General features: G+C 36.7%; 1 protein-coding gene across 1 annotated transcript in view; it reads right to left on the bottom strand.

Moving 5' to 3' along the window:
- nsmaf (neutral sphingomyelinase (N-SMase) activation associated factor) overlaps positions 1 to 19,468 on the bottom strand; it is a 27,900-nt gene that overhangs the window by 3,677 nt on the left and 4,755 nt on the right. Inside the window, exons 2-27 of the mRNA XM_016499759.1 lie at positions 13,654 to 13,743; positions 12,633 to 12,711; positions 12,489 to 12,553; positions 12,325 to 12,361; positions 12,190 to 12,240; positions 11,954 to 12,025; positions 11,819 to 11,866; positions 11,671 to 11,723; positions 10,077 to 10,206; positions 9,903 to 9,974; positions 9,591 to 9,699; positions 8,287 to 8,463; positions 8,132 to 8,211; positions 7,952 to 8,042; positions 7,361 to 7,424; positions 7,230 to 7,281; positions 6,944 to 7,064; positions 5,570 to 5,701; positions 5,394 to 5,436; positions 5,090 to 5,250; positions 3,437 to 3,545; positions 3,273 to 3,331; positions 3,064 to 3,128; positions 2,363 to 2,430; positions 2,094 to 2,217; positions 1,635 to 1,718 (exon numbers count right to left, since the gene is read on the bottom strand). Of these exons, the coding sequence (XP_016355245.1) occupies positions 1,635 to 1,718; positions 2,094 to 2,217; positions 2,363 to 2,430; positions 3,064 to 3,128; positions 3,273 to 3,331; positions 3,437 to 3,545; positions 5,090 to 5,250; positions 5,394 to 5,436; positions 5,570 to 5,701; positions 6,944 to 7,064; positions 7,230 to 7,281; positions 7,361 to 7,424; positions 7,952 to 8,042; positions 8,132 to 8,211; positions 8,287 to 8,463; positions 9,591 to 9,699; positions 9,903 to 9,974; positions 10,077 to 10,206; positions 11,671 to 11,723; positions 11,819 to 11,866; positions 11,954 to 12,025; positions 12,190 to 12,240; positions 12,325 to 12,361; positions 12,489 to 12,553; positions 12,633 to 12,711; positions 13,654 to 13,743 (2,236 nt within the window). The remainder of the gene's footprint in view (positions 1 to 1,634; positions 1,719 to 2,093; positions 2,218 to 2,362; positions 2,431 to 3,063; positions 3,129 to 3,272; positions 3,332 to 3,436; positions 3,546 to 5,089; positions 5,251 to 5,393; positions 5,437 to 5,569; positions 5,702 to 6,943; positions 7,065 to 7,229; positions 7,282 to 7,360; positions 7,425 to 7,951; positions 8,043 to 8,131; positions 8,212 to 8,286; positions 8,464 to 9,590; positions 9,700 to 9,902; positions 9,975 to 10,076; positions 10,207 to 11,670; positions 11,724 to 11,818; positions 11,867 to 11,953; positions 12,026 to 12,189; positions 12,241 to 12,324; positions 12,362 to 12,488; positions 12,554 to 12,632; positions 12,712 to 13,653; positions 13,744 to 19,468) is intronic.

The following is a 19,468-nucleotide window of genomic DNA, read 5'->3' as shown; positions in this document are numbered from 1 at the left end:
TCCATTGTCCTCATTTGTAAGTCGCTTTGGATAAAAGTGTCTGCTAAATGACTAAATGTAAATGTAAATATAAATCAAACAATTACATTTTAGCTAAATTTATGGCAATTGTATAGCAATAACTAACCAACATTTAGTCCAACCTAGCTAGTATAACTACTGAGTGATAGCTTTATTTAAGCAAAATATGTAATCCTGCAATGATTTGGGGCAAGTATGATGTAATTTAATGTACATGACTTCACCATAGGCTCAAAGATTATTAGTTTGCACATTTTTCAGTAAAAAGCTTGCCTTTTTGTAGCTTGAATAAAGTTATATAGAGAAATCTAATAATAGATTCCTTCCTATTCCAGTTTTTTTCAAACATCGTTCAAACTCATCTATGGCACTTTGTTCACTTCTTAAAAATAACTTCTTGTACGTGCTTATTGTCAGGTATGTGACTGGCTTTCGTCAACAGCGCTGCATAGATGTCTCTGCTACAATTTGTCGTACAGTCTGGCATAAAAACAAATATCTGTGTATAGTAGGTTTATGAGACTTAACATTTAATTTGAAAAACTAAAGAGACTAAACTTTTACACCTCAGCTCTGAAAAGTGACAAAAATGAATAATCAGCTGTTTGACACAGTTGCCTATATTGCAGTTTTTTAAAGATTCCTCAGCATCAGTGGTGGACGAAGTACACAAATCAAGTACTTGAGTAAAAGTACAGATACGTATAATAAAATATTACTCCAGTAAAAGTACTCCTTTTTCAATTTTACTCGAGTGAAAGTACAAAAGTACTCGATTTTTTATGTACTTAAGTAAAAAAAGTACTGATAGACGGATTTATTTTGCAATTTTATATAGGCTACTTAATTTAATTTGATATTAGCACATACATTTTATAATCCTACTGCTCAAAATACCTGGGATTTTCCCAAAATAACCACTACATGGAGTCAAGATATATTTTTGTTGTTGATATGGACTACGTTGACGAGAGTGATGTAGTAATGTCCACTGTGAAGCTTACACTGCGATGTACCTGAGAAAAACAGATTTGACCATCTGATTTTCACCAGCTCTTTCTTTTTCTCTCAGATGTAATCTATCTAGGTGGTTGAATAAAAATATTTGGACTTTATTTAAAAAAAAAAAACCTCAATTTGGCACCAGCAAGCTCGTTAGCATCAGCTAACAATATTAACTTATTTTCAGCATGGTTCTGAATAAACATTCATATCTGTCTACTCTGGAGACTCGCACTAAACGGTTCATTTGAATCAGTGAGTTGTCGACTCGAGAACAACTGCAATCGGTTCATTCTAATTCGTGAATTAATCGTTTGGTGCGATTTGCGAACCGATTTTAAAAGGTTCATTGAAAAGAATCAGTTCGTTCATGAATCAGACACCACTTCTGCGTGTCGGAGCACGTGATATACTATAAGAAGTAACGATATGTTTTATGAAATATAGTGAAGTAAAAAGTACGATCTTATGCTTTGGAATGTAGTGAAGTAAAAGTAAAAGTTACTCAAAATAAAACTACTCCAGTAAAGTACAGATACTTGAAAAATGTACTTAAGTACAGTAACGAAGTAAAGCTACTCCATTACTGTCCACCACTGCTCAGCACTAACCCCGGCCTCATGTTCAAATTCAGCAAGCAGGTCAAACTGAGTCCTTTTATTACTGGAGATGTCATCTGCTACACATTTCCAAATCTGTTGAAGTAAAACAGAGAAAGTAGGAAGTCAATTGAAACAGTGATTAACATTAAATAGATTTCAAAATAAATAAAACATTTTATCATTTGAACCATATAAAAGGAAAGATAAATTAGATTAATTAATTTAAAGATGCCTAAAATTAAGTACAGATTTCATAAATTAAATTTCATGTCAAGATCCTACTGAAATCAGCAATTTTTCTTTTCTTTTCTTTTGTCTAGTTCACCAGAAATAAAAATGTTAATAAAAGGTTTATTTGAAACATTTAGTACCAAGTAAACAAGGTGTCCTTGGTAACTGTACAGTACATTCAGCTCTGTTCATAGAGTTAAAACTTAAAGCAAACTTGGCTAGATTAATTTAGAATACCTTCACAGTAGAATCCCAAGATGCTGTGTAAAGTTTGTCATCCCTCCAGCAAATATGACTAACTGCATCATCATGACCCATCAAAGTGTCTTGTCTTCTTCCATATGCTATTGAGTAAAAATATCTACAGGAAACAAGAAAGGGATCGAAGAGTAGGTGAACAGAAAAAAAGGGGCAGAAGAGTGATAAAAATGAGAGAAATTTAGAAATGTATTAAATTGATTACATATTTGTATGGATATGATTGTGGTTACTATATAAATGCTTACACGTTGTTGTCCCAGGAGGAGCACACAACAATCTTATCATCAGGCAGCATCAGACAGGAGGACAGTGCCTTAAGGGTAATTCGAGAAAAATGTTTGTTTTAGTTAGAGGTAATATAAGATTTCATTCTAACCTGGCCGTGGTATACAGTGACCCCCAAAAAATATTTGGACACTTACGCCACACTTAAAACATGCGTTACCCTTCAATAGGAGCAAAAGTTTATACACAAATTTTTCAATTTTTCACTTCCCACTCGCTGGCGAATAAAACAACCTAAACAAACTAAACATGCGTCATTATTTTCTAATAACTTTTTTTTCAGAGTAACACAAAAACAGCATCTTCAGAAAGCTCGGTTTTTGCTGGACAAAAACACCATCTCAGAGTGGATGAAAGTGAAAAAGAGAAAATGTATCCATATTAATGTGGACAGAGCCTGAGACATTTCAGTTCATAGAGCTCTCTCTTAAAGAGTTGATAATCTGAATCAGGTGTGTTAGATAGACATACAGTACAACATGTGCACAGCAAAGATTCCTCACGAACAGGATTGAAAAGTGGCCCAGATGGGGGGAAAAAAAAACACTATTGTATAATTTATTGCCTAATGCAATTAAATAGACTGATTGTTTTTAAGTGCGGCTTAAGTTCAAATACCTTTTGGGGCCACTGTGTTTACTACAATCTCTAGAAAGCTTACCATGTTCGAGAAGGACATACTTCTTTGCAGTCCATTTTCTTTCGAGAACATCTTCAATGTGGAGTCTACGTGACGATAAAGGACATGTTTACTTATACTTCCTGTGAGAGGTGATCATTTAATCATTTAAGTTCTGAGGAATTAAACTCAGCTACTTTATAGGAATCTGTCATACACTAATGAGACTAAATAACTGACGAATTCCTAACCTTGAGAAGTTGAGAAGATGGAATCCCCACTGAGGGTCACAGCAATGCCTGTTACTGCTCTGCGGAACCAAAATAATAGGGTCAAAAGTACATTTAAAAATCCAATATTAATCTTTGTTTTCAAACACGCAATTACAAAGATAAGCTACTTAACAGATACTCACTCTTTGTGTATTTTGTGGCGAGACTGCAATGCAAGTTTGTTCATGTTGCTCCAGGCCATTTTCTTACTCTCCTCAGTCAGGTCCTCAAATGATTCCATACTTGGAGACGCTACACAAAGCATTCTTGTTAGAAGGATTTTAGCATCAAAAATTGACACAATTTACAAAGAAAATTACACTTTCAACGTTTAATTTGCATATTCATGGCTCAACATATACTAAAAGTGGTCAGGGTGAAGAGTTACATTCAAGCCATTCTAAGGCATGAAAAAATTATTTTTATGATGAACAAAAATACAAATTCCCACCGCTATGATTGGATAACATCTTTGCTTATGAAATGAGTATTACAGTACATGTGCAACTCCCTTTGAACACATTTATTTCTTATGTTTTTACTATCACAAATGTTGAGATCAACCAATCGATATAAAGATATATTTATATTTCCTAACGGTGACTACTGCAATTTATTATCTTTAAAATTGCAATTTTGCTTAAATGAAGGGTTGACAAAAAATGATCACATCCTTGATTAAATTCAACAAATCAGTACGTAGAATGTCCAACCATGCTGCTGCAGATTGGATTTTAATGTGCGAGATGAAATAGTCACTCTTTTCATATATTTTGCCAGCTCTCTGCTTGTCATTTTCCTGATTTTTTCTTATTTAAAAAAAAAAAAAACATCACGAAATGAACACTCCAAATGATTATTTCAGGAACCTTGTTACAAGTCCATTCTTTTTTAGGACCATTTCAGCTCTGCATAGCGAGACGGAAGCTGCGGTTAGATAAGGTCCATTTTCAGTGGTACTGGTACATTAGGCTGGAAAGAATGTTGTTTGATTATAAAGGAGAAAACTAGCACCGAGCCATTTCCCTGATGAACAGCTGGAAATTTGTTTGTGGTGAGTAGTTTAAGAATAGTTTAGCTCTTATTCAGATCTGATTATTTGTGTTTCCGATTGGAATCTGATTTAAGTCTGAAAACTCAAAGAGGTGTAGACCAGCAGTATATTATTTTCTGTTTGACTTGCATTAGCAACAACAGAACCTTGTTTGTGCAAAGAAATTGGTCAGACTGGAACGGATTTACAGGAATGCGATTTGAATAGGATTTCAAACAACATATGAATGGATTTGTACAAAATTGTATTTCATGTGATTTTTTTTTCTGTTTACACTCGCTAAATATGATCGGATTCCAATCGGACATGCACAAAAAGATTTGGACTGACAGTCTCAACAAAGCTTTAAACTACGCTTTATTGCTGCTTATTTGGTTAACGTTAAACAACTTATCTTTGATGCATCACTTGATACACCTACATCCGGTTGGCAAAGATCACTGTTGCTTGTGTCACCGGAAATCACCAGCTCTCCATTGAAAATGAATGGAATCATGTTGCTTAATTGCGGCAATAAAAGGGCTTAACAGTATTTGTTTATGTTTTATGAAATAAATTTGCTTGGCTTTTAATTTGAGTCGTGACCTAATGACCAAGGGAAAATTTGGGCCTCAAAGTCATATCAGTTGAAAACCATTGCAATGGAGCATAATTACTGTGCACACTGGTAGTACATACTTTAAAGTGAAAACTGAACTAACGCAAACACCATTAGTGCAGTACATGTGTGATTCTCTCGTACATGGTGAGAGCTCACTGCTGCTGAGGCTGGGGGTTGCTGACAGGTTGTGGAAGCGTGGAGTAATCCTCTGAGGATGAGGAGTGACAAAGAGTTGTCGTGGCGTTTGTCCAAACTCCAATATCTGAGTTAGCATGGCTATTTTCTGATCTGGGTCCTCAATACTGCAGAAACACAGACATACACACTGACAAATGTACACTGACAAATATAAATAACATACAAATTGGATCAAAAAGATATTCAGGCAGTCAAGTACAGTATGAGCTATTTAATTAGGGATATATTTTAATTTAATGAAGTTTACCTATCGCAGTCAACTCCTCCCTCATATGTTAATGGATGGAAAACTGTAATATAGTAAACGTCATTGTTTTTATTCACAATAAAATAATATTAATAACACACTAATCCTTCATACTTTAAAACACTGTTTTATAACTGAATATTTGACTGATGCCAATCTGCGTTTGTCTATTTTACCATTATGGGCAGCCACAGCTTCACTTCCCCTCTGTTTGTAGCCAAAAATCAGATCAATCCACTCGTGCAGGTGTTCAGACACATACTGACTCTCCAGTGCTAAACGCATTTTCTCCAAGAAGTCATCTGGATCTGCATATGTACACAACACAGAGAAATGTGAACAAAATATAAGACGTGATTTCATACATAGAGCTCCGAAGCAGGATGGGTGGCGTTTATTTGCACATGGCACCTGAGTTTCATTCATCCCAAAATTGTAAAATAGTTTGAGGTATATAACTGGAGTCTTTACAAATGAGCTGAGTTGAATCAGGTACGCTTAATAAGGAAGACTAAAATGTGCAGTGTTGGGGGTTCTCCAGGACCAGGATTGGGGACCACTGAGTTAGAGGATGCAGCAAGTTGACTTAAACTGCTATAACGCAGGTCATCATTTCACCGCTGGGATCCAGGCACTTCAATCAACTCTTTAAATGCCAAAAGCGCACTCAACTATACAGCGCATTCCTAAATATAGCAGTGTTCTCTATCATTTGATGCTGCCAAGATCAATATAAAAAGTGACATGGTTAACTGCGGCAAGCAGCTATGGCTGGGTTTAATGAATTAAATGTATTCTATAATGAGCTTAAAGGGGTCCTATTATGCTTTTTCACGCCAGACTGGGGAGAGAGGTGTTGTAATAATGTAAAATATGTGAAAAATAATGTGTTTTTCGAACAACCTAGTACAAGAGCCTGTTCTAGTAAACCCCCAAAACAAAATCAAGACTTTGTAAAAGAGCATAATAGGACCCCTTTAATTTACATTAAAAGAAAGCAGATACACGCATTGACATGAACAACAATGATTTGCTATTTCAGCACATTTAGCACTGGATGATTATCTTGATTATATATTATTACTTTTCAGCTATGAGATTACATTCTGTAGATATCTCAATATCAACACTTTTCCAAATCAGAAGGACTATAATTTTAAAGAAATATATATTTTTAGACTATTTTAGAGTTAATGCAAGAACTACAAATATACTATACTATACTAGATAAACAATATATTAGGCATGTTTATCACTAGTTTAAATTAATATAAGATTAAATGAAAAACATGCGCATCTTTTTTAGTGAATTTTATTTAATTATTTTTAACCATTGCTTGCAAATTTTTTCGACTGATTTGTGGAAATTAATCAGACTTGACAATTTTGATACAGACCAATACACAGGCTGAACCAACGACTTTCACAACTTCCACTGTTGTTTAAAGCACAAGATGAGGATGTGAAATTATTATTTTTTTTAATTAAATTTAACTTGAAAAAAAAAAATTTGAAAAAAAAGTGAGAAGGACACAAGAAAGAATGAGCACCTGATGCCCAAGGAGGAAGTTCAACATTTTCAACTCTGCCTCCTCCCTGCCTCCTGCCCAGATTCAAACCAAGCAGATTCTTCAGAAAGCTGCTATCACTTCCATAGAACTCAGGAATCAGCTGTAAATACACAGATACAAACACACCAAGTACTTTACTGCATGACCTACAATTGGACTGGTTCACAACATAATCAATTTTACCACACTAAATTATTTATTATTTAAAAAAAAATCAGGTTTGCAATATGATAGAAAGGCAGGACATTAAATTCGGAAAACTCACCTCTTTGAAATCTGTGCCTCCCTCTAAACAATTCTTCCACGTCTCACCAACACTGCATACACAAATGCACATTAATGTAAGCAAATGTTTTTTCAGTATGTGTGTGTTTGTTTGCTGGTGTGTGCAAATACCTGTTGAACATTCTGTCTGCCTGATCAAATCGTCCATTCTGTAGGCAAAGCATGTGCTCTGGAGCTGCAGGAAGGCAAAAGACGTCATCAAACACTGCAGCATACAAAAGCTATCACTAAGTGCATATTCAGATCTATAGATTGCATGCTTTGTTCTGAAACATGGGCATTAATTATTATAATGTTGTTTTCTCCTTCGTTTTGCATTCACAAGGCAACATTTCAAAGCTACCAAAGTTTATGCAAGTCACATGTAAGTAAAACCGTCATTTCACTGGCCAGAGCGCACCTGTTTATGTTCCAGGACTCCACTCATAACCATCGAGATGGATTGTTTATATATTTATTTTTGTTTTTAATGCCATATCAGCAACAATGGCAACATTAACAGTATATCAAGATGGATTGACAGATTAGCTTGAATTTACATGCTCAAATATAGACAATAGATGCCCTCATCTCTTGTATCAATTCCACCTAAATCGGTATACAGAGGTCATCCATTAAATAAATGAAACTCAAACTTTATTTTGAAAAACTACTTCTGTCCGAATACTGCTACAGAAGCATAAAGCTGAAACAAATCCTTACCAACTCTGACAAGGTAGAAAAGCACATATCCAGGTGATGAATAATGACTGCCATACATAAAACGAGTCTCAGGCATGTCTCTGTAGCGTTCCTGTAGCACGCACACACAAGAGATTTTTATATGATGATAAGGAACATCGGAATATTAAAAAGGCCATCTGTGATTACTGGATTTCTCACCAGTAATCTCTCCAGTCTCTCTGTGTTCAAAGCTCCAATTGGTTTACTGAGATCTCGAAATGAAGCAGGGTTCAGCAAATCTGAAAACGAGATATTTTTTAGCATGAGCGTGTGTGTTCTCAGGTGTGTGTCTGTGGGAGTCGAGGGAGACTGACCCATCTGTGTGCTGCTGTAGTCACTGATGACCCAGGGGAACACTGGATACTGGGATAGGTCATTCACACTGCGGTCTGCTAAATTGTTTAGATGAAGTAGGTACTGATAGTTGGAGATGTGACCTCTCTGCCACTGCAGCATGTAGCTCTCCGCTGTGCACTCTGCTATATGGTTTTCTACATCACATACACACAGATCTTCAGTAAATACAATGCATTTAAACTGGAATGTACATACTTACAAATTCATTTTGTTCTAGACCCTGCTGGAAAACCAAGATCTGGTTTTTGGAACATAGTTGCTATTACATGATTTTTAGGTCTGTCTGGTAGAACAGGTCCCACTTCTGCTCCTGGAGACCAACTTCATGCTCTGTTCAAGTCATACTTACAAGTTAAATAACAGGAATTCCACTACAATATCATAATTAAGAGGGGGATTTTATTTAACTCCCAACCTTCTGAGTTGGGGGTGTGTCAATTAAAGTCAATGAATGTTGACTGTACTCTTTAGTTTGTTGACATTTTGTGTACTATTAATTAAGAAAAAACACTAATGGTTGGTTTGAAGTGACAGGCTTATGCAACCAAACTACATTTACAAAATACATCTCAGAGTTTCAACCATAAACGTGCTTTACTACCCAATGCTCAAATTATGAAAAAATTCAGCCTAAGTTAGACCTTTATATACAGGATAATACAGTTATCCTTTATATATAACCTTTATAACCTATATAACCACCATTATTCCGGTCCCCAAAAAGCCCAAAATCACTGGACCGTCAAGTCAAATTCCTTGTGTGTGTAAACATACTTGGTAATAAAGCTCTTCCTATTCTGATTCTGATTATACATTGAGGATAATACTGACAGGGCTGGCTGTCACACTTTTTACTCAATCAAATATTTTAGATAGGTTTTTTTTTTTTGGATATTAAAAAACTAAATATTTTCAGTTATTTCTCAGCAAAAAAAAAAAAAAGACTATGGTGGGTAATTCTGCTGTTTACTGACACTGATTTGTAAAACAAAACAGAATTCATGAAATAGCAAAAATGGAAAAGTTAACGAAAAACATCAAACCACTATTTTAATAAAATTACAATCAATTTTTTTGGATTAAAATGTGGTTTTATTATGTTCACTACTGCGTTTTCCCAACAACAATTTCAAAAATATGATAATTTTCTATATATAAACAACACCACTGCTAAACACCCCTATATTTACAGAAATACAGCCCATGTGACAACCTCCCAGTGAACCCTAGATTAATACACACACATAAAAATAAAGCCTACCAAGGAAAGTTGCAATGTAGTAGTAAAGCTCATCTCTTTCTTTAGTACTGTAGAACTTCAGGTAGATATCCGAGCACAGATCATTCTCTGTGCAGAACACCTCAAGGCCCTTAACACACACACACACACACACACACACACACACACACACACACACACACACACACACACACACACACACAGTAAATACACATAAATTCACATATAAATGCATCTCTGCAAATGATATCGTTGTTTTTGTGTGTAAATACCATAACAGACACAAAACTAGAGAACAAATAAATAAATGAAGAACATCAAATAAACACTCACCAAAGGTCTCAAGCCATGTCTCCGTTTGTAGATGCGTCTTACACTATGTAACCCAATCTGCACCACTAAATCCTATTAGAAATACAGAAACACACATAAGAACTGCAGTGAAGGAACTACACAGATGATACAAAGATATGTGCCAAAGAAAGCATGGCTTGCACAAAAACTCACAGGATAGCTGTTCATAGGCTGGAAGTAAAGATTGCAATCAGTGATGCAAACGTGACCAGCGTTTGTCACCAAAGGAGAAACCATTTCTGCCACACACTCCATGTGTGGGTTTTCTGTTACATGCTGAAAACTGCACACACAAACATTATAATTAATCCATCTTTCTACTAGACCACAGTTCTGAAATAACAGAGGTTTGGGGTCTGTTAACTCTCTGAATACTGCAACCTAATAATATTGGAAAGACATATACTACCGTTCAAAATTTTTACTTTGGTTGTGGCCGCATCGGAGCCGTAACGCGCCTCAGACACATGCAGTGTACATAAGGGTTTATGCTCACCAAGGCTGCATTTATTTAGGTAAAAATAATATTACTACAATTTTAAAAAACTGTTTTCGGTTACACTTTATTTCGAGAGTCCACTTTAGACATTCTACTAACTATAAGTAACTTTGTAACTACATGTCAACTACATGTCAACTAATTCTCATTAATTTGCAGCTACATGTCTACTAACTCTCAGAGTAGACTGTTAGGGTAGGTTTAGGGTTAGTAGAATGTTGACAAAGAAAGTGTTAGAAGATATTAAGCAGACAGTCTAATACTCTACTAACTGCTAGTTGACATGTAGTTGCAAAGTTACTTACTGTTAATAGAATGTCTAAAGTGGACTATCGAAATAAAGTGTTACCCTGTTTTCTACAGTAGTGGCCAAAATGATTAGAACACTAGTATTTTCACCAGCTAAAAAATGGTTTTAAATCAGTTATTTCTATCTTTTGCTGTAGTGTCAGTAGGAAGTATCAGTCTACAACATTTCCAAACATTCATTTTGCCATTAATTGTAATAATCCAATGAGATTGTTGTTTGCACAAGGAGTCTGACAACAGCCAGTGCTCCACACAGAGATCTGATCTCATCATCATCCAGTCTGTCTGGAATGACATGAAGAAACAGAACAAACCAAGACGGACTAAATCCAGAAGAACTGTGGCAACGTCTCCAAGATGCTTCAAGAAACCTACCTGAAAAACTATGCTCAAGTGCACCAAGGGCAAAAGCTTTAAACACAAAGGATGGTCACACCAAATGATAGAATAACCAAATAATAGAAGTTAATTGATAAAGAAAATCTATTCATGACATTATTTTTGACAGCATCCTCATTTTACACAAGTTTTGTGTAAATCCTCATTTTTACACAAGTGCCTAAAACGTTTAACAGTACTGTAGCTTTGCAGGTAGGTTTCTTGAAGCATCTTGGAGCCACAGTATTATTATTATTACATTTCTGCAGAATGCTTTGAATAGAAAGTAAAAAAAAAAAAAACTGCATTTATTTGAAATAGATGTCTTTTGATCAAATTAATGCATCCTTGAGAATAAAAGTACTCATTTTTCTTGCTTTCTTTCTTTAAAAAAAAAAACAAAGCACAACTCTCTTACTGATCCCAAACTTTTGAATGGTAGTGTATGTACTCCTTATGAACTACTTTTGTATGCAGTGTGAAACTCTGAGATCATCAACAACTGAATAAACAAATGAATGAATGAATGAATGAATAAATATGATACTTGTTGGTTCTTACCTGTTTTTATCAAAACATGTTCTTGCTAACCTGGACTGCAGTATAGCTGCAACCTTCAGCAGAAAAACAGATCAAACACAGATCACCCATAAATATTCAAAAAAGGAAGCAAATTATGATTAATGGAAATTTGTTTAATTTTACTGACCATTGCTGTCTGGTCACCCTGCTTATCCAGACAGGATGCTCTGTGTAACTGCAAAAATTGCCAAATTACTTAAACAAGATGAAAGACCCAATGAAAATCAGAAACCTCAACAAAAAGGAAAACCTGTTGGCAAACCTGTAATAATATCTGAACAACATCCTCTGTTTTTCCCGGCACCTCCAATTGGAATGTGACCTTTTTCTCTCCCTAACATGCATCAATCAATCAATAAATAAAAAATGAATAAATATTATGTCTTGAAATTTGCCGAAACTCTAATAAACAACAGATGAAAATATCAACGTTGTAAATATTTGTTCCCCACCCACTTCTCATCTATCTTGGACAGAGACAGAAAAAAATTAACTCACCCTTTCATATTTATATGGAGCAACCACATTTTCTTCTTTAATTAGATAAATCTGAGGGGAAAGAAATTAATAAAACCTGAAACGTGCAAGACTACAGATATTAAAGAATTAAGAAGAACTGTGAGGCACACTCACCTGCTTGGTTTCTATAAGAATACAGGCAGGTTTACTTCTGCAAACACACATAAAAAGGAATTGAAAAAGAAAATAATTAAAACTATATCGATGCAAAATTGCACTAAACCCGAATACATCAAACAAAACAAATGATTTTTGTGAACATTAATCATCAGTATTACTCTATAAATGGGTTGTGGCCCGTTTCCTCCACTGCTCCTATTCCTTTGCAGTCTTTCAGAAGAATCTGCAAGAAATACATTTTCTTATTGTAGAACAAGAAAAACAGCAACTAAGCTTGGTGATAAATAATACGAAGATAATACCTTTAAAATAGGCTTAACAGCATCATCAGGTTCAAAAATGATTGATTTGGAACAGATTTTTAGCGAGCCACTAGTTTGTCTGTGTATAAAAAGAGATATTAAAAAGAGTTATTAAAAAGTCATCAAAGACTATATTTGTTAGTGACGAACTCTGACATACAGAGGAGGGGAAGAATTTCAGCAAACAATGAAACAGCTTTGTGTATTCTCAACACAGAACTATTGTAAGGGTTCAGAAGATCTATAATGTACCATAAAAGTTATATCATACTACATACTATGATGCTTTCTATCAGAACAAGTCAAGTCTTCTATGGAAAAAAAAAACACCTCAGACAATCCACTTTTGTTTTCCGTGGAGAGAAAAATCATATGAAGACAAAACGAGGGTGAGTAAATGATAACAAAAGTTCCATTTTTGTTTGAACTACTCTTATAAACTAACTAAGGTGTGGGGGGGGGGGAATCAATGAATTATGAAATATGCCTTCACATATAAGGGTTCAAGGAATCATCAATAAAAACACATCCTGCTATACACCCAATTTCTTATAGTTTCAAAAATGAACATGATGCCAATGAATCACGTTCAGTCTGTTTTGGTTGATGCACACCTGTGACACTATGGAATGTGAACACGAGTGTAGGTAAACATATGTGAAAAAGTTAGCTCTGCAACAGCTCCGGCTCTCTGATGTGGGATGTGTCCAAATACCTCTTCTCATTTAGTTCACTCCTTGCTGGTATCGTGCACTTAACTGCCATGCACTGAATAGGGATCAGTAAATGAGTGAACAAGTAAACGATTTCAGACACATCAACAGAGTCAACAAGAATCGATTCCTGTTTTACAATTGACTCCGGCACAAGGGCTATTCAAAATCAAGGAATCAACCTTTTTGGAGTTGACTCCCCATCACTAGACAAACATACAGCCAAGCAGTTCGGTGTCATATTCTGAAAACATATTGCATTTCCCAAATAAATTATTCAAGATCAGTTATTCAGTTAGTTAGCTCACCTGTTTGCCTCCGGACCTCTTCCGGTCAGATTATATGCAGTGTGCGGTTCAAAATAATGTTCCTCCAGATCCAGCAGCAGCAGCGAAAATCTGCACATAAACATAACAATTGGCAAATGTTTAAAGTGTTTTTCTCCATTGTCCAAAGTGATACATTTCTAAAGGAATGTGTAAAGGTTACAAAAACCCTACTTCTTGTTTTTCAATGTGAGTTTTAAAAATGTTAAAGGTTTACTTTAAATAATCTTTTAGTGTTTTGCAGGTATCTTATGATGCCGTTGGACATCTATCCTGTATTATTGGCAACTGTGTTTTAAGTTCTATTTTTTTATGTTATGTTGGAATCCTATAATAGTCCAGGTGATATGTGAAAAAAAATGTTCACTTTTTCTTAAAAGCATGAAACTTGGTACACTTGTAGTTTGCAGCCATGAACATTTTTAGAAATGGAGCCATCGCAAAAACGCCTCGTGGTTGCCATGGCAGCCATTTAACTTTCCTCTATTACCAAATTATGTATTTTATATTATACCTCCTGAACCAAACATGATAGCACAGAAAAGGTGATGTCTACCCCTATGTTTTTATAGTCAAGGATTACAGTGATATCATATACAACAACAAACTGTTAAGGTGAAGTTAATGGTGAATTCAGTGACGTTGTGATAAGAACCGCCCAGAGTAAGATTTAGTCGCATATGCGAGTGATTTACTCGCAATGTAGAGGGTTGACATCCAAAGTCCCTTTAAGCCAATTCATGTCACTCGGCGGCCATCTTTGAAACGCCTCTCAGGCATGCAAGTGAAGCTCCTATCTCTTTGAATTGGGAAACATCAAATTCTCCAAAACTGCTCGCCAAGCTTACGATTACATTTCATATTTGAAATCACCAATAAAATCTACAACATTTGTCTCATAAATGTTGTTTCTTTTGCTCAAATAGCGTCAAAAAAGCGTATTTTTTCAAGCTAGACCAGCCAGTGTGTATGTGCAGTCCTAAGCGTGCATCTCAGAAAGCTGATTGTTTCTATAGCAACCTGGACTTCTAATGGCAGCTACAGTGACGCAATGACTTTACCGAATAGCGATTGGCTCTTTTACTCAGAAGGTGGGGCTTCCTTCAATAGAGCATCCATATTGAGCGTTGCATTTTTCCCCCATTCAAAACTATACGAGTGACACATCTTGGGTTTTCTACAGTCTTTGATACTTCTCAGTGCAGCCTTCCTTCTTGATGAACTGAACTCTACTGTCACCTTGCTAACAGTTAACACTCTGCCTGACTCTATATTTATTAATTTAGCAGACACTTTTATCCAAAGTGACTTACAATTGAGGAATACAACATGCGATTCATCATAAAGAAGCAAATCAACACAGGAAGTGATCGTAATACAAAGTTTTAAAAGCTAGAACAGGGAGGGATTAATGAAAGTGAAGGTTCTTTTAATTAAATTAGGATGCAGTCAAATGATGATGAAAGAGAGATGAGTTTTTCAGCTGTCGCTTGAAATTGTCAAGGATTTGTTCGAGCCCGAAACAATGAACGAAAATGTTCTGGAAAGTGATTTTGTGCCTCTTTGTGATGGTACCATGAGGCGTTGCTCACTTGTAGATCTCAGGCTTCTGGAGGGGATGTAGATTCGTAAGAGTGCGTGGAAGTAGGAGGGTGCTGAGCCTGTAGCTGTTCTTTCTTTATGCAATCATCAATATCTTGAACTTGATGCGAGCCGCAACCGGTAGCCAGTGCAGGGAGAAAAAGAGAGGTGTGATGTGGGCCCTTTTGGGCTTGTTGAAGATCAGACATGCTGCTGCAATTCGAATCATTTGTAGAGGTTTGATTGTACATGATGGAAGTCCAGCCAAAAGAGTATCGCAGTAGTCCAGACTAGAAATGACAAGGGCCTGAACAAGAAGTTGTGCAGCATCGCTTGAAAATTGTCAGGGATTCAGCATTCCGGATAGGGGTGGGAAGATCATTCCACCAGCCAGGAATGGTGAACGACAATGTTCTGGAAAGTGATTTTGAGCCTCTATGTGATGGTACCATGAGGCGTTGCTCACTTGTAGATCTCAGGCTTCTGGAGGGGATGTAGATTCGTAAGAGTGCGTGGAAGTAGGAGGGTGCTGAGCCTGTAGCTGTTCTTTCTTTATGCAATCATCAATATCTTGAACTTGATGCGAGCCGCAACCGGTAGCCAGTGCAGGGAGAAAAAGAGAGGTGTGATGTGGGCCCTTTTGGGCTTGTTGAAGATCAGACATGCTGCTGCAATTCGAATCATTTGTAGAGGTTTGATTGTACATGATGGAAGTCCAGCCAAAAGAGTATCTCAGTAGTCCAGACTAGAAATGACAAGGGCCTGAACAAGAAGTTGTGCAGCATGCTCTATTAGGAATGGCTTGATCTTTCTGATGTTTTGCAATGCAAACCTGCAAGATCGATCAGTTTTTGCAATGTGGTCCTTGAAGGGCAGCTGATCATCTGATCATCAGCTGATCATCAGCTGATCATCAAATATTACACCAAGATTTTTGACTGAACTTGATTGGGTAATTGTTGATAAACCTAGCTGAATGGTGAAATCATGCTGTAGAGTTGGAGTGGCAGGGAAGATGAGAAGCTCAGTCTTTGCCAGGTTGAGCTGCAGGTATTTTCCTTCATCCATGCCGAGATATTCGCCAGGGCAGCCTGAGATCTGTGCAACTACTGTTGGATCGTCTGGTTGAAATGAAAGATAGAGCTGTGTGTCATATGCATAGCAATGGTAGGAGAAACCATACAGAGAAGAGGAGGGGTCCAAGAACTGATCCCTGAGGAACCCCTGTGACCAGATGATTTTCTTTAGATACCTCTCCTCCCCAGGCCACCCTGAAAGACCCACCTGTGAGATAGGATTCTAACCAATGAAATGCAGTTCTTGTGATGCCCAGTGATGAGAGGGTGGACAGGAGTATCTGATGATTTACAGTGTCAAAAGCGGCAGATAAATCCAGCAGAATGAGAACACATGATCTGGAATCAGCTTTCGCAATCTGCAGGGCTTCAGTGACCGACAGTAACACAGTCTCAGTTTAATGGCTGCTTCTGAAACCTGATTGGTTAATGTCCAGCTGGTTATGTCAAGTCCCATTAAAGCCTGAGATACTAATAGTAGACTGAGAAACAATGGCTGGAATGAAGTCATTGTTGACGGCTGACTGACAATTCCAGAGACCCACAGGAAAAAGAGATGGGTGCAGTAGAAGAGGTGTAGATAGGACGAAGGTTAGCAAGATTGCATTACTGTCTGCGTTAGAGCATTGTTGAGAAAAAACAGAAATGCATTGGAAACACATGATAGATGGGAAAAAGAAGGCGTAAGGAGAGTGCAGTGTTTCCCCTGACATTATATTAGGGGGGCGGCTCGCACCCCCCGCCCCCCTTGAAGGTCAAATTAATTTTATTTAATTTTCTTTACTCTATAGCGCCAGTAGGGATGCAGCAATTAACTGGTTTCACAATTAACCGCGCTTTAAAATGTCACGGTTAATTAATCGTAAAGGCTCCGCTACACCCGAGTGTTTCTGTTGCACAGAACGGAACAGTTGCAACTTGCGCAAAACGAAAACAAAAGTTACACTAGCGGTGCACCATCTTAAAATGCTGTGCTTATCAGAGACACAGAGGCTACTACACACACTAGATTAACTATGACAGAGGAACCAAAGTGTGGTCCTTTATTTCCACCAGAGTAATGACTGAAGTCGATAGTGTGGAACCATTTTGGGTACACCAAGAATGACCAGGGTGTCATTTAAATATTGCCGTAAAAATTGCACGGAACGGAACAGTTGCAACTTGCGCAAAACTAAAACAAAGTTACACTAGTGGTGCACCAGCTTAAAATGCTGTGCTTATCAGAGACACAGAGGCTACTACACACACTAGATTAACTATGACAGAGGAACCAAAGTGTGGTCCTTTATTTCCACCAGAGTAATGACTGAAGTCGATAGTGTGGAACCATTTTGGGTACACCAAGAATGACCAGGGTGTCATTTAAATATTGCCGTAAAAACTGCTGCTAAAGAGCGAATACACGGCTTTAAACTATTTTAATGCACGACGTGAAGGCAAGACTGACGCGAAGCTATGGCTCGTTAGCTCAGTATTCTGCCCACTTCAGATCAGACAGATGAAATAGTGTGGTAAGCTCACATTTATTTGAATTGATTAATTATAACATTTAGGTACTTGAATTAATTATTCGATCGAGAGAGAGAGAGAGAGAGAGAGAGAGAGAGAGAGAGAGAGAGAGAAGTGTGTGTGTGTGTGTGTGAACCTGCGTCAGCGCGTCTCACTAACATGTGAGTTTAGTTACTTAAACAGTGATTTGACCCTCTCCTTGCTGATGAATATGTAGCAATTCCGTATCTAAGCTATTTTATTAATAAAAGTCTCGGGGCAGGGTTCACAACAAGTTTGTGTCCTCCTGAATGTTTGAATGTGCGCGCAAGCGCAATCTCCGATCTCACAAACCAAAATAATAGACATGATTTTCTCAGGCCACATGTAAAATCATAGGAATTATTATAAAAAATTATTAAAATGAATACGTATGATGACAGTTGATTACAATGATAGTTCAGTTTATTCCCCTCATTATTAATAGTTTCCCCTGTGGGATAAATAAAGTCAATAGTCCTATATTAATAATACTTATTAACATTGTTATCCATTATCCCTTTTATAGCATTATGCATAAGTCAAAATCCAACAAGATTTTTTTTTTTTCACCATGTTTCCAGTTTTCTGCCTCAGGTCCAAAAGAAATGTTAAGAATGTATAAACTGAAAACACAATACTTTTGTGATCGATTTTCAAAAGAGAAATACTGACATGGATGTTTACAGAGCAGAGGTCACCTTTTTAATTCCAATTGGAGAGATAGACATTTGTTTGACTTTATTATTATTATTTTGTGCTGTATTATTGGTTACTGTGTTATTTCTGTTTCTAAATGCAGCAATAAGAGTGTCCATGTGATTTTATACATTAATAATGTTGTGAAATGAATAAATGCATAATAATCGTCATAACCGTGAAACCGTGATTATTCCTCAGACAATAACCGTACCAACAAAATCTATAATCATTGCATCCCTAAGCGCCAGATCATAACAGAAGTTAAAGTTACCTTTCCTATAGAACATGTCTATACCTTGTTCTCTTTTTAAACAAATTAAATAGCCTTATGTTATTTATCTTATTTACAAGACGGCATGTCATTTCAGTCTTTACGTTACATGGTCGCACTCTCTGTATCGCGCACAGCGGAGTTCCGCCCCGATGCGCACACACAAGTGAGCACACTCCCACTAGTATTTGTTCTTTTATTAAACAAACTAAATAGCCTTATGTTATTTATCTTATTTACACGACGGCATGTCATTTCTGTCTCTACATACTTTCTGCATCGCGCACAGCGGAGTTCCGCCCCGATGCGCACACACAAGTGAGCACACTCCCACTAGTATTTGTGAATATTAAGCCACAAAACGACTATTTAAATATGAATTCTGCGTGTCTTTGTGTTATTGAATGGCGCAGACGAGCGGTTTTGTTTACTACTCGTACTGAAGTGCGCGTGATGCTTCCGGTGATATTAACGTCTACCGTCTCACTAATGAGGACATAAATACATGAACAACATCTCCAGAACTGCTCTGAGAGTCACTTCGTGAGCATTTGACCGTTTCATTTGAGTAAACTATCCTCATATCATACACACAGAAATGTAAAGGTATTCACGGCAACCCGTCAAAATAAAAGTT

This window comes from Sinocyclocheilus anshuiensis, unplaced genomic scaffold (genome assembly GCF_001515605.1).
Source record: "Sinocyclocheilus anshuiensis isolate Anshui unplaced genomic scaffold, SAMN03320099.WGS_v1.1 scaffold126, whole genome shotgun sequence".
NCBI lineage: Eukaryota > Metazoa > Chordata > Actinopteri > Cypriniformes > Cyprinidae > Sinocyclocheilus > Sinocyclocheilus anshuiensis.
Note: the sequence above shows the minus strand (reverse complement) of the source record. Positions and strands in the feature narration are given on the sequence as shown.